At 45.3% G+C, this 12426-nt stretch overlaps 1 protein-coding gene across 1 annotated transcript in view; it reads left to right on the top strand.

Annotated features, from left to right (window-relative positions):
- The window catches only part of LOC109427532 (uncharacterized), a 29675-nt gene extending 17873 nt beyond the window's left edge, over nucleotides 1-11802 (top strand). Inside the window, exons 3-8 of the mRNA XM_019703085.3 lie at nucleotides 2104-2330; nucleotides 2387-3658; nucleotides 3724-3865; nucleotides 3930-4056; nucleotides 9729-10045; nucleotides 10108-11802. Of these exons, the coding sequence (XP_019558630.3) occupies nucleotides 2104-2330; nucleotides 2387-3658; nucleotides 3724-3865; nucleotides 3930-4056; nucleotides 9729-10045; nucleotides 10108-10575 (2553 nt within the window). The 3' untranslated portion in view covers nucleotides 10576-11802. The remainder of the gene's footprint in view (nucleotides 1-2103; nucleotides 2331-2386; nucleotides 3659-3723; nucleotides 3866-3929; nucleotides 4057-9728; nucleotides 10046-10107) is intronic.
- The last annotated feature ends 624 nt before the right edge of the window (nucleotides 11803-12426 follow it).

Genomic DNA, 12426 nt, shown 5'->3' with positions numbered 1-12426 from the left:
CAATCCACCCCCCAACCATCCCGACCCACCCGAATACCTGAAAGAATCTCTGGAGAAAAAAAATCTCCATAGAAAAATTCATACAGGAATCGCTGAAAGAATCTGTGAACGGTCTCCTGCAGAAATCTCTAGAGATTTAGATGGAATTTCTAGGTGTAATCCTACAAGAAACTGTAAAGAAATGTCTGCCGGAACGGAATAACTGAAGGAATTCCTTGAGAAACCCCTTGAGGAATTCCAACAAGAATTAATCGAAATAATCTTGGAGAAAAATAGCTGGAGGATACTTTAATAGAATCCCTGAAAGAATTCCTTCAGAAGTTTCTGAAGTAATACAGGTACTAATTTCTGAAGCAAACTTTGAAAGAATTTCTTAAAAATTCCAGGAGGATGTCTTGGAGGAATAGGGTAAAAATATAATTTTGACAATGGATATGTATGTAATTTGGACAGGCACTGTGCTTTATGTCTTGTTCCGAAGAACTAAAAAGAACACATTCTTCTAAATATCGATAATTGGATCAATCAGATCCTTTCTATTGATTTAAGTTGAAGACACGATTAAAAATTAAGAATTTACTTCAAAATCTTCCCAACCTTTTTGAGGTGGCGACCCTTTAAGAATTGTCAAAACATCTGCGGCCCAATCAAATTTTTTTGAAGTAAAACAATATGATTTAAATGAACGAAACCGAGTTTTTTTTTCGACGATCAATGATACTTTTTTTCATTCGACACTCACATTTCGTAAAAATTATGTCATGAATATTCAATTTGAGTTGAAGCTGAAAAATAGCGGCGCAGCCGAAAATTTTTTCTTCAGAAGACGTTTTATACTGAACATTTGTTGTTCAAGTTGTGCCTTTTGGGGATGGCGGTATACAAAATTAAAAATTGGTATAATTTACACAAAATAGAATAAAAATTTAACAGTTTTTTGGTAACATCGCGGCCCCCCTAGACTGGCTTCACGGCCCCCAGGGGGCCGCGAACCACCGGTTGGGAACCCGTGAACTAGATGATCAACTTACAGTACAAATTTGTGATTTTTTGATGCACTTAATGAAAAGTAACAAATAGTTGACCAGTTTTTTTTTAATGAGAAAATGTTGCCTGTCCAGATAATTTCATTTTTCGCTGTATACTTATGTACGTTTGCGAAGTACTGATTAAAACTCGGTGAATTTAGCTATCAAGTTAATAAGTTCTGATTGATTGGATTTTGTAACACATTTTGAACGCAACAGTTTAAACTAGATGAAAATCCAAGGGCATTGCATACTTTTAGGCATTTATCAGTGTATGGGGGTTTCTGTTCCAATTCACAAAATTGCTTTCAATTCGTAAAACACGCTTCGCTAAGAGATTCAGGGACGTATTTGGATTTTACTATGCTTGATCTACCGAGAATAAGTGGCCATTCTTTGAAAAAAATACTCAAAAAGCAGTTTTAGAGCAGATTGTTTAAAGGCGTTGATAAATGACAAAAATATCTACATAGTGTTCTCAATCAAATGCCAACGCGAAACAGTGAAACTGCTATTACCCTATGCAAAAGCGATCATGCTATCGCTAGAGAAACATGCCTTACCAGAATAAGTTCAAAGAACGTCTGAGACCCTATATATAAATATCTTCAGTTCAGTTCAGTGAAGTGAAGTGAATTTTTCTGAAACATTTTTTGGCGTATCTAGTGAAATTTGCTGGCGCCGAAATGATTCTATTTATTTTGTTAATTTTTCTGAAACATTTTTTGGCGTATCCAGTGAAATTTGCTGGCGCCAAAATTTTGTTATTTATTTTGTTAATTTTTCTGAAACATTTTTTGGCGTATCTAGTGAAATTTGAACGGAAATTTAGAGTTACGGGGGTCAAGTGCCCCCCTTCGCCCCCCTTTGCCTCCGCCAATGTATCCAAACTATCCTGGAGTTAAGACTTATATAATCAACACGATCTATCGCGCATTGCGAGTACCGATCGTTGCCATAGAGCATTAGATGATCACACTGTAGATTTAAAAGCCTTTTGCATGCAGATCTTAAATATAGTCATAAAAAAAATTCAGCTCAAAACCATTTACTAATCGATTGAATATATTCTCAGATGCATTCCGGCTCGGAGATCTATCTCGGCTCAACGGGAAGCTTCCAACGCTTCGACTCCGTGGACCGTGACTACAAACCTCAGTACGGCCAAGGATCTGGTCTAACCGTCCCACCGTGGCGCACATCATCAACCGAAGAAGCGGAAATACCTCCCCAACCACTGAGACCAGCACCCTCTCCCAAGGAACCTAAACTGACCCGAGAAAAAGCAATCCATAAGCAAACGTAAGTTGGTTTTCAAATTCTATGGTGAACATTTTACACAAGTCTACATTTTTCAGATCGGAGCCCAAGCCTCCAACCGGAGCAATAATCATATCCCCAATACCGCGTCCCGTCCCACGTAAGCAACACTCGGCCCCGATATCATTTCCACTGCCAGTACTAAGCTCACCCCGAGAAAAGCGCTTCCACAACGAACCCCACATCTGCACCAATCCCTTCCTCAACGAACCACCCCTCAAAGAGGAAAGCGATCCCCTTGTACCACCCCCATCGCTACCTCCTCCCCCTCCACCACTGGAACAACCCCCTGAACCACCGTTCCTCCAGCGGCTCATCCGATCCGCCAACAATCCTTTCCTGTCCTTCACGGACACCCGAAAGCCCGAAGAGGAATGCATTTTCAACTTCGAACCCGCTACGGTTCAGTCGGTCTTCGCCGATGAAGACCCCCTGCGAAGGGCGGAGAAACGTCTCTCCAAAATGGAAAACCTCCGCAAAATGTCCCGTCTCATCGAGAGCAATCAAGTCCTGCTGAACATCTATCAACAGTTCAACAACACCCTTGGTCCATCCCAGGATGGCGAACCAACTCCACCTGCTTCAGCTCGCCCCCAACCTCCTCCAACACGGATCACTGGACCCTCTTCATCCTCATCCACGTCCCCTCTCATTTCTCCGAAACTTCTGGAACCCACTTCCCATCCAATGCCACCTCGAATATCCCCTCCTCCGTCATGTCCACCGAACCTACCAACTGTCCGACCAGACCACAGCAAGTACCAAGATTCTCCACGAACGGACGTAGTCGACAACATCCGGATACCGACGGTGTCCAACAGCATCAAACATATCCTCCGGAATCGATCCTTCTCGGAGACGGAGTTCAGCGAACGGAAACTGATCAAGAGCTTCGCCATCGTCGCCGGAGAAACTGACCAAGGCCTAGGCGCCAGCAGCGGTACCTCACCTCCGCCTCCACCCCTGGTGAAGAACTCATCCTACAAAGACCTGGGTCGATACTACGGAACAGCACAGCAGAACCCATTTGGAGGCGAATCGGTCCTACAGAAGACCGTATCGGAGTCGTTCCTCGAGCGGTATTCGCTGGGGAGGGACGCGTACGATTCGGAAGTGGCTGGACCTGGTGGGATGCCAGCGATGGTCGGTGCGACGGCATTCAACAGCGCCAGTTCAGCCGATCGGCTACGATCGGTGATGCCGTCGACCTCCAGCGAATCCGTGGCGTCACAGTCGTCGGTGATCTTCAGCGATCTGGAACCGATCCAGGCGATTACCGGGTATCTTTGCGTGGGATTGCAGTATGATAAGTATGGGAGCGTTGATAATAACCTTGGTTAGGGAGATTTGTACTGAAGTAAACGAACCATTCCAGATCCAGTACGACAATCGAAGGCATGGAGCTGCTGGTGACAATACAGGAAGCGAAACAGCTGGTTGGTCCTCCGGGCGTTGATATGGATACGTTTGTGAAGGTGTTTATCGTACCTGATGAGAGCAAGGTGCTACAAACTAAGGTAGGTTGACCGTGGTCAATGATTGTTTTTCTTTGAAGTTTCACGAAGGAACTTTCGTTTTCAGGTGTGCAAGGCCTCCAACTATCCTAGTTATCAGGAAACTTTTAGTTTTTGGATCACCCATAAGAGTATTCGACGATCACTTTGGTTCCATGTGTATCATACGAGTGCGACGGAGCAAACCCTAATTGGCAAGTATAATCATACTTTAAACTTCAAGGGTTACTTACGAAAGGCACAAATAGATAAGGTAGAATCTTGGAAGGTTTAAAAGACGTATGCATTATCCCATATGAAGTAGCATATGAAGGACTACTAACCCCAATACAAAGTGTCAAGCGACCCGTGCCGAGGAATGAGTGATCGAGGGGGTGAAACAGATGCTCGATTGAAAACGGTTCCTGTGGGGTACCTGGGCACTTCCCACAGTAAGCTGTCCCTTACCGCGTTAATGCAGGGCTCTGGCGTAGTGGACCTCCTTTCTCGTGCAACTCGCGCAATCTAATAAACAACAAATCAAACAGGAGATAGTGGTAGTGGCGAGGCTAAGCCCTTCACATGGCCCGTGTAGATGCCGGCTTAGAATATCACTACGGACCACCACCTGTTCCGGGGGTAAAAGTCCACCAAACAGGTAACCCCAATCCAAGGTGTCAGGCGACCCGCACATTTATTTCAGAGTCATTTGTTCGACTGTTCAATTTTCGGTAAAAGTTCGGATTACCGAAGTTCAGCACAGTTTTACCGAAGTTCGGCATTTTTTACCGAACGTTCGGCAAACATTACCAATGATTCAGTAGAGTTTACCGAAAGTTCGGTAATTTTTTGACGAACTTCGGTATTATGCTGCTGAACATTCGGTAATCTCAACTTTTACCGAAAATAGAACAGCTGAATACGGTACTTTATTTTAAGTGTGCGTGCTGAGGGATGAATGGTTGAGGGGGTTTAAAAGATGCTCGATCTTTATCGGAGCCCCACGCTACGGTAGAGCGCCTTTTTGGGTTGCGTTGCGGTGATAGATCTACCAAACCGAAATCTAGTGTCGTCCTATTTTTCAATTTTGGAGTATGTGTTCTGGTAGTTCAAGGCTTTATAGTATTTAGTCCTTACTACTGGTGTTTTGGTGACTTCCAGTTTTTGAATAAAACTGAGTTTACCAACTTTATTTTGCATATAGTTAAAAACCCTGAGCGTCTGTTCTCCACGAGGAGCGGCTCACAACAGCGCCTGATCCCCATGTTAGGGGCGGCTGATCTACGTCCGAGTGCCAGGGAAGGACTCTAAGCTCAACTGTGCACTATGGTCCTCCGGAAAGTAAGGGGTTGGTGTCAGGCCCTACGAGCCAGCCGTAAAAAACCATTGTAACGGAAAATCAGCAACAGAATAATACGAACCGATACCAACGGCAACGACCCCAGCGAACAAAAAGGATTTGCGATTGGCAACTCGGCACGTGGAACTGCCGATCTCTCAACTTCATTGGGAGCACCCGCATACTCGCCGATCTACTGAAGGACCGCGGGTTCGGCATCGTAGCGCTGCAGGAGGTGTGTTGGACAGGATCCATGGTGCGAACATTTAGAGGTAATCATACCATCTACCAGAGCTGCGGCAACACACGCGAGCTGGGAACAGCTTTCATCGTGATGGGTGATATGCAGAGGCGCGTGATCGGTTGGTGGCCGATCGACGAAAGAATGTGCAGGTTGAGGATCAAGGGCCGATTCTTCAACTTCAGCATAATAAACGTGCACAGCCCACACTCCGGAAGTACTGATGATGACAAGGACGCATTTTACGCGCAGCTCGAACGCGAGTACGATCGCTGCCCAAGCCACGACGTCAAGATCATCATAGGAGATTTAAACGCTCAGGTAGGCCATAAGGAGGAATTCAGACCGACGATTGGTAAGTTCAGTGCCCACCAGCAAACGAACGAAAACGGCCTACGACTCATTGATTTCGCCGCCTCCAAAAATATGGCCATTCGTAGCACCTTTTTCCAACACAGCCTCCCTTATCGTTACACCTAGAGATCACCACAGCAGATGGAATCTCAAATCGACCACGTTCTGATTGACGTACGGAACTTCTCCGACATTATCGAAGTCAGGACCTATCGCCAATAGGCGCCAACATCGACTCTGACCACTATCTGGTGATGGTTAAACTGCGCCCAAAACTCTCCGTCATCAACAATGTACGGTACCGGCGACCGCCACGGTACAACCTAGAGCGACTGAAGCAACCGGATGTCGCCTCAGCATACGCGCAGAATCTCGAAGCCGCGTTGCCAGACGAGGGCGAGCTCGATGAGGCCCCTCTAGAGGACTGCTGGAATACAGTGAAAGCAGCCATCAACGACGCAGCAGAGAGCATCATCGGGTACGTGGAACGAAATCGACGGAACGAATGGTTCGACGAAAAGTGCTGAACGGTTTTGGAGGAGATGAACGCAGCGAGGGCGGTAATGCTGCAGCAAGGGACTCGACAGAACGTGGAACGTTATAAACAGAAGCGGAAACAGCAGACCCGCCTCTTTCGGGAGAAAAAGCGCCGCCTGGAAGAAGCGGAGTGTGAAGAAATGGAACTGCTGTGCCGTTCCCATGAAACACGGAAGTTTTATCAGAAGCTCAACGCATCCCGCAACGGCTTCGTGCCGCGAGCCGAAATATGCAGGGATAAAGACGGAGGCCTCTTGACGGACGGACGTGAGGGGATGGAAAGATGGAAGCAGCACTTCGATCAGTACCTGAACGGCGTGGAGAACGTAGGCACGGGAGCCCACGGCAACGGAAGGAACGACGACGCCAGTGCAGCGGAGGACGGAAATGAACCAACTCCCACGCTGAGGGAAGTTAAGGATGCCATTCACCAGCTCAAAACCAACAAAGTAGGTGGTAAGGATGGTATCGCAGCTGAACTCATCAAGATGGGCCCAGAAAAGTTGGCTACCTGTCTGCATCGGCTGATAGTCAGGATCTGGGAAACCGAACAGCTACCGGAGGAGTGGAAGGAAGGGGTAATCTGCCCCATTCACAAGAAAGGCGACCATTTGGAATGTGAGAACTTCAGGGCGATCACTATTTTGTATGCTGCCTACAAAGTGCTATCCCAGATCATCTTCCGCCGTCTGTCATCTAAAACAAATGAGTTCGTGGGAAGTTATCAAGCCGGCTTCATCGATGGCCGGTCGATAACGGACCAGATCTTTACCGTACGGCAAATCCTCCAGAAATGCCGTGAATACCAGGTCCCAACGCACCACCTGTTCATCGACTTCAAAGCGGCATACGATAGTATCGACCGCGCAGAGCTATGGAGTATCATGGACGAAAACGGCTTTCCTGGGAAGCTGACTAGACTGATTGAAGAAACGATGGACGGTGTGCAAAACTGCGTAAGGGTTTCGGGTGAATATCCAGTTCATTCGAATCTCGCCGGGGACTGCGATAAGGTGACGGACTCTCATGCCTACTCTTCAATATCGCTCTGGAAGGTGTGATGCGACGAGCCGGGATCAACAGCCGAGTAACGATTTTCACAAAATCCGGTCAATTTGTGTGCTTTGCGGACGACATGGATATTATTGCCAGAACATTTGGAACGGTGGCAGAGCTGTACACCAACCTGAAACGCGAAGCAGCAAAGGTCGGACTGGTGGTGAATGCCTCAAAAACAAAGTACATACTGGTAGGCGGAACCGAACACGACCGGATCCGTCTGGGTAGCAATGTTACGATAGACGGGGTTGCTTTCGAGGTGGCGGAGGAATTCGTCTACCTCGGATCCTTACTAACGGCTGACAATAACGTGAGCCGTGAAATTCGGAGGCACATCATCAGTGGAAGTCGGGCCTACTACGGGCTCCAGAAGAAACTGCGGTCGAAAAAGATTCACCCACGCACCAAATGCACCATGTACAAAACGCTAATAAGACCGGTGATCCTCTACGGACACGAGACATGGACCATGCTCGAGAAGAACCTACAAGCACTCGGAATTTTCAAGCGACGCGTGCTAAGAACGATCTTCGACGGTATGCAGGAGAACGGTGTGTGGCGGAGAAGGATGATTCACGAACTCGCTGCATTTTACGGCGAACCCAGCATCCAGAAGGTGGCCAAAGCCGGAAGGATACGGTGGGCAGGGCATGTTGCAAGAATGCCGGACAACAACCCTGCAAAGTTTGTGTATGCTAACCATCCGGTTGGTACAAGGAGGAGTGGAGCACAGAGAGCACGATGGGCGGACCAGGTGGAGCGTGATCTGGCGAGCGTTGGGCGTGACCGACGTTGGAGAGCTGCAGCTGCAAATCGAGTATTATGGCGGCAAATTGTTGATTCAGAGTAATCATGAATTTGATGTCGAACTAAATTAATGAATGAAGAAACCCTTGAAGTAACTCCCAAAGGACTCCCTGAAAACTTTGTGGCCGAGCGGTTAGCGGCGTCAGTCGTTCAGGTGTCTCGTAAGCCTCGGAGTGTGGGTTCGATTCCCGCTCCAGTCGGGTAAAACTTTTCGTCGAACGGAAAATTCTCCATTGGGCCACTGGGTGCGTTATATCCCGAGCAGAAGAGAATAACAAGTGAATAACGTATCAAGGTATTTATCTTAAATACCACCATACCTTGATATGCCCTTCATTAGTTGATAATAAGAGTCAAAATAACAAAAACGAATACCAAAATTTTGTATAAATAACACCTACAAAATAACAAATCTTGTTCTTTCAATAATGAATGCATACTTAAAATTTCAAGTGCTGTATTTGGCATCCCTAAGTTATTGAATAACAAATTAATAACATTTCTTGTTATTAAATGTTTCATTTGTTCGATGACTTGATGATGTAATAGCAAATCTTGTTCTTCGGTTATTTTCACTGCTAAACCAACAAATACTACATCAATACCAAACTATGCTCAAATACCTCCAACTGTTATTGTGATGTTCTTATAACATTTCGTAGAATAACGCAGTAATAACAATTTTAGGTATTAGAGCACATGTTGCTCTTCGCATGGTATTTATAAGGTATGCTCTTCTGCTCGGGATGTGTTGCCCGTTGTCTAATGTTAGTATATGTTCAGTCTGTAGAGGCCGAAAGGTCGAAGACGGTGTAATTGTCTTTTAAAACTCCAGAAGAAACTACTAATGGAAATCCTTGAAGAATGTCTGTAGGATCTTCAGAGAGAACCTCTGAAATAACTCCTGAAAAAATTCCTGAAGGAATTCGTTAAGGCATCTCTGAAAAAAAAAAAACTCATCGAATAATTCTTGAACGTACTCCTGGAAAAACCCCTAAAATAAACTATTGAGAATTCCTGAAGTAACTTTTGGAAAATCTCACTAGAAAACGTTGGAAAAACTCAAAATAAACATTTAGAGACGGAACTCCTGGAGGAATTACTAAAGAAATTCTGAAGAGGAACTTCATGAGAAATAACTGTAGGATCGCCAACAGTATCTCTTCAAGGATCTTCTGGAGATATCCCCGAACTAAGGAATTGTGAAGAAATTTCTGGAGGATGGCCTGTAGAGTAATCCATGAAGATTTTTTTTGTTTAGTGTAGTAGAAAACCCTCGAAGGAATTTTCGAAGGAATCACTGAAAGAACTCGTGGGGTCAACCCTAAGTGAATCCCTAGAGAATTTCCTATAACGCCACAAAAGAAGTATTTGTAAATAAGAAAATTGCTAGCAATATCATTTGACATAATTTAATAAGGACATTTTTAACAATATCGCCCAAGCCTTTGCGACCCTCCAATAATCAGCCCGCGACCCATCAGTGGGTCACGACCCATAGTTTGAAAAACGCTGGTGTAAGTAGTTGAACAATAATTTGCCCATTTCAGGTGAATGCGAGATGCAAATCAACGAGAACATCAGCCGGCCGATGACGACGTGGCTCAAACTGGTGGACTCCAGCCACAAAAAGACCCAACTGGGCGAGTTGATGTTCTCCCTCAGTTATCTACCGACGGCGGAACGGCTTACGGTGGTAGTCGTCAAGGCCCGTAACCTTAACCTCAAAACCCGGACCAACCGACCAATTAGAGGGCAGCAACAACAGCAGTTAGTGCAGCAAAATGCTATCGATGAGGGTGGTGAACCGATGGCCGATGATAGCCCGATGATGGAGGTAGATTCCAGCGAGAGTATCTTTGTGAAGGTGAGACGAAGAAGTACTGGGTAGGATCATTGGGCTGCTAACGATCACTTTCCGAATTCCAGGTGTACCTGCTGAAGAACGACAAGAAAGTTTCGAAGAAGAAAACTTCCGTCAAACGAGGAGAACGATCACCCATCTACAACGAGGCGATCATCTTCAGTGTTCCGCCGTACATGCTGAACTCGGTCCAGATCCGCCTGTCGGTAGTGCAAATGACCAACCGGGATAGCAGCGGCAGTACCAATCTTATCAACAACAACAACAATAGCAACAATCTGATAAACCTGTATGACAATAGTACCAACAGTAGTAGCGGTAGCAGCTTGAACCGTAAGCCCAGTACGAAGCTGGTCTCGATTGGGCACGTTATCGTGGGCAGTGGCACCACGGGGAAGGGGCTGCGGCACTGGCACCAGATGTTGACCACACTGCGGAAGCCGGTGACCATGTGGCACGCGCTAAAGACCACTTCCGAGCGGAAGCGCAGGAAGTTGTCGGGCGAGTCGGAGCAGGAGCAGGACAGTGGATAGAGATAATAATCGGAGCAGGGCAATCGCAGTAGGCGATCTAAATAGGCGTTACTGTTTATGATAATAATGGTAATACAGTAATAAATTGAAACACTTACCTACAATGATAAAGTTATAGCTAAAAGCTGTTGAAGAATAACAAAAGAGAAGTATTATAAGTAAAACAAATCGTTAGATAAGGGATAAATTTCGTATATACCGTATTTTCATCGTCGCCAAAGTTATATATACAATACATTAATGATGAAGTAATAAACAGTACTTACGTTAGCACTAACAACAGATACGATCTAGAGCGTTGTCTCGAAACGTTTAGGGAAAATCTACTACTATAGCTCTTCTCGTCGTAAGTAAACGACAAATTTGCAAAAATAACAACAAGAACAACACACAATGACAACACTATTCTAACAGAACTGTTAACTTTTATCAATGGAAATAGAATTCAGCAAAGATCGGCTTAGTTATTGAATCGTTATTTGTTTTCTCTACTTCATGTAACCCTCTTACAGAAAGCCGGTAAAAACAGTCTGTTTTGGATATCTGCAGTTCATATGAACTCCAAACTACCGAATGTGCACCTAGTTGGCACTTGTCTCGAGTATACCAAAGTGGCGAATCCTTGTCGTTTTGACAGGTCTCCTGCTCGATTGGAACTATGGAGATGACAGCAAATGGACTGTTCCAATTTTGACGTTTCTTCTCTTTGTTTTATCCAGGCTCGTTAGTGGGTACTACCTACACACACTCTCAATGAAAAGAGTCATCTCTATGTTTCCGTACTTGTAATGAAAATGTATTTTAGGGAATCTCAATAGAGATGAACCAGCCAAGGGCTGAAAGTCTCTCAAATAAAGATAAATCAATCAAATCAGGGAATCTCAATGGCGTTAGGGAAGTTAGTGGGGGGTCTCAGGGCCGTTTCAGGGAGTCCCAAGAGGGAGGGTTTCAGAGAGGTTTCAGGGGTGCTTTGGGGGGGTCTTCAGGGTTTCAGGGGATCTCTAGGACGCTTTATACTATTCAAACGCTCCTGGTATCCCCGTAATCCCTATAAAATAGGCCCCTGATAGCCCTCTGAATCGTTGAATCGCTCCTGAAACTCCTTAAACGCCCTTTAACGACTCCTGAGACTCCTCCCCTGAATCGACCATAATGCTTGCCCTAAAGCCACTTGAAATGTCCTCGAAATCCCCGTAATACTATTGAAATGTCGTTTCAATGGGATAATAGGGATTTCAGCCGTAATCCCATTGAAACGGAAGTGAAACCTGTCGGAACATCTTCAAAAAAACCCCAAAACAACCCCCTTTTTGAGCTCTCTAGGAACTTCCTGGAAAGCCCCTTGGTCCCATTTCAAATGTCCGAAAGCTAGACCAGTTCTCGTGAACTAAGTTTCCTCATTAAAACACTGACTTAATAACACCCCAACCTCCATTTATGTAATGAGTCGGAACAGCCTAAATGGATTCAGTTTATTACCTAAATGGATTTGAAGATTGCAAAGAAGTTTAAGGACAAACGTCTTGAAATCCCGTTTCAACAGTGCATAAGAACTTCAGACGCACAAATCTCAAGAAGCAAGCTTCAAACAACAGTGAATTTCATTATTCTGTTCTTGCTCACTTGTAATAAGCTTGAAATAAAAAGATCAGGTGCGCTGGTTTTGTTTATGAAGAGATTTGTGCCCTCGAAATCGTGAGTAGGTCCTAAAGTCGGCCATTGTGGCGGCTATTTTGGGATTCTAACAAGTCTATCCTTAAGAAGGGCGAGTGGCCTGGAGTGGCGGGCTTTCAGAGGGCTTTAAAAGGGGTTTCAGGAGGGACGGTCAGAGGCGTTGCATGGGGACTTCAA

The sequence above is a fragment of the Aedes albopictus genome, chromosome 1, assembly GCF_035046485.1.
Source record: "Aedes albopictus strain Foshan chromosome 1, AalbF5, whole genome shotgun sequence".
Lineage (NCBI taxonomy): Eukaryota > Metazoa > Arthropoda > Insecta > Diptera > Culicidae > Aedes > Aedes albopictus.
This window is presented reverse-complemented; position numbering and strand designations above follow the sequence as displayed.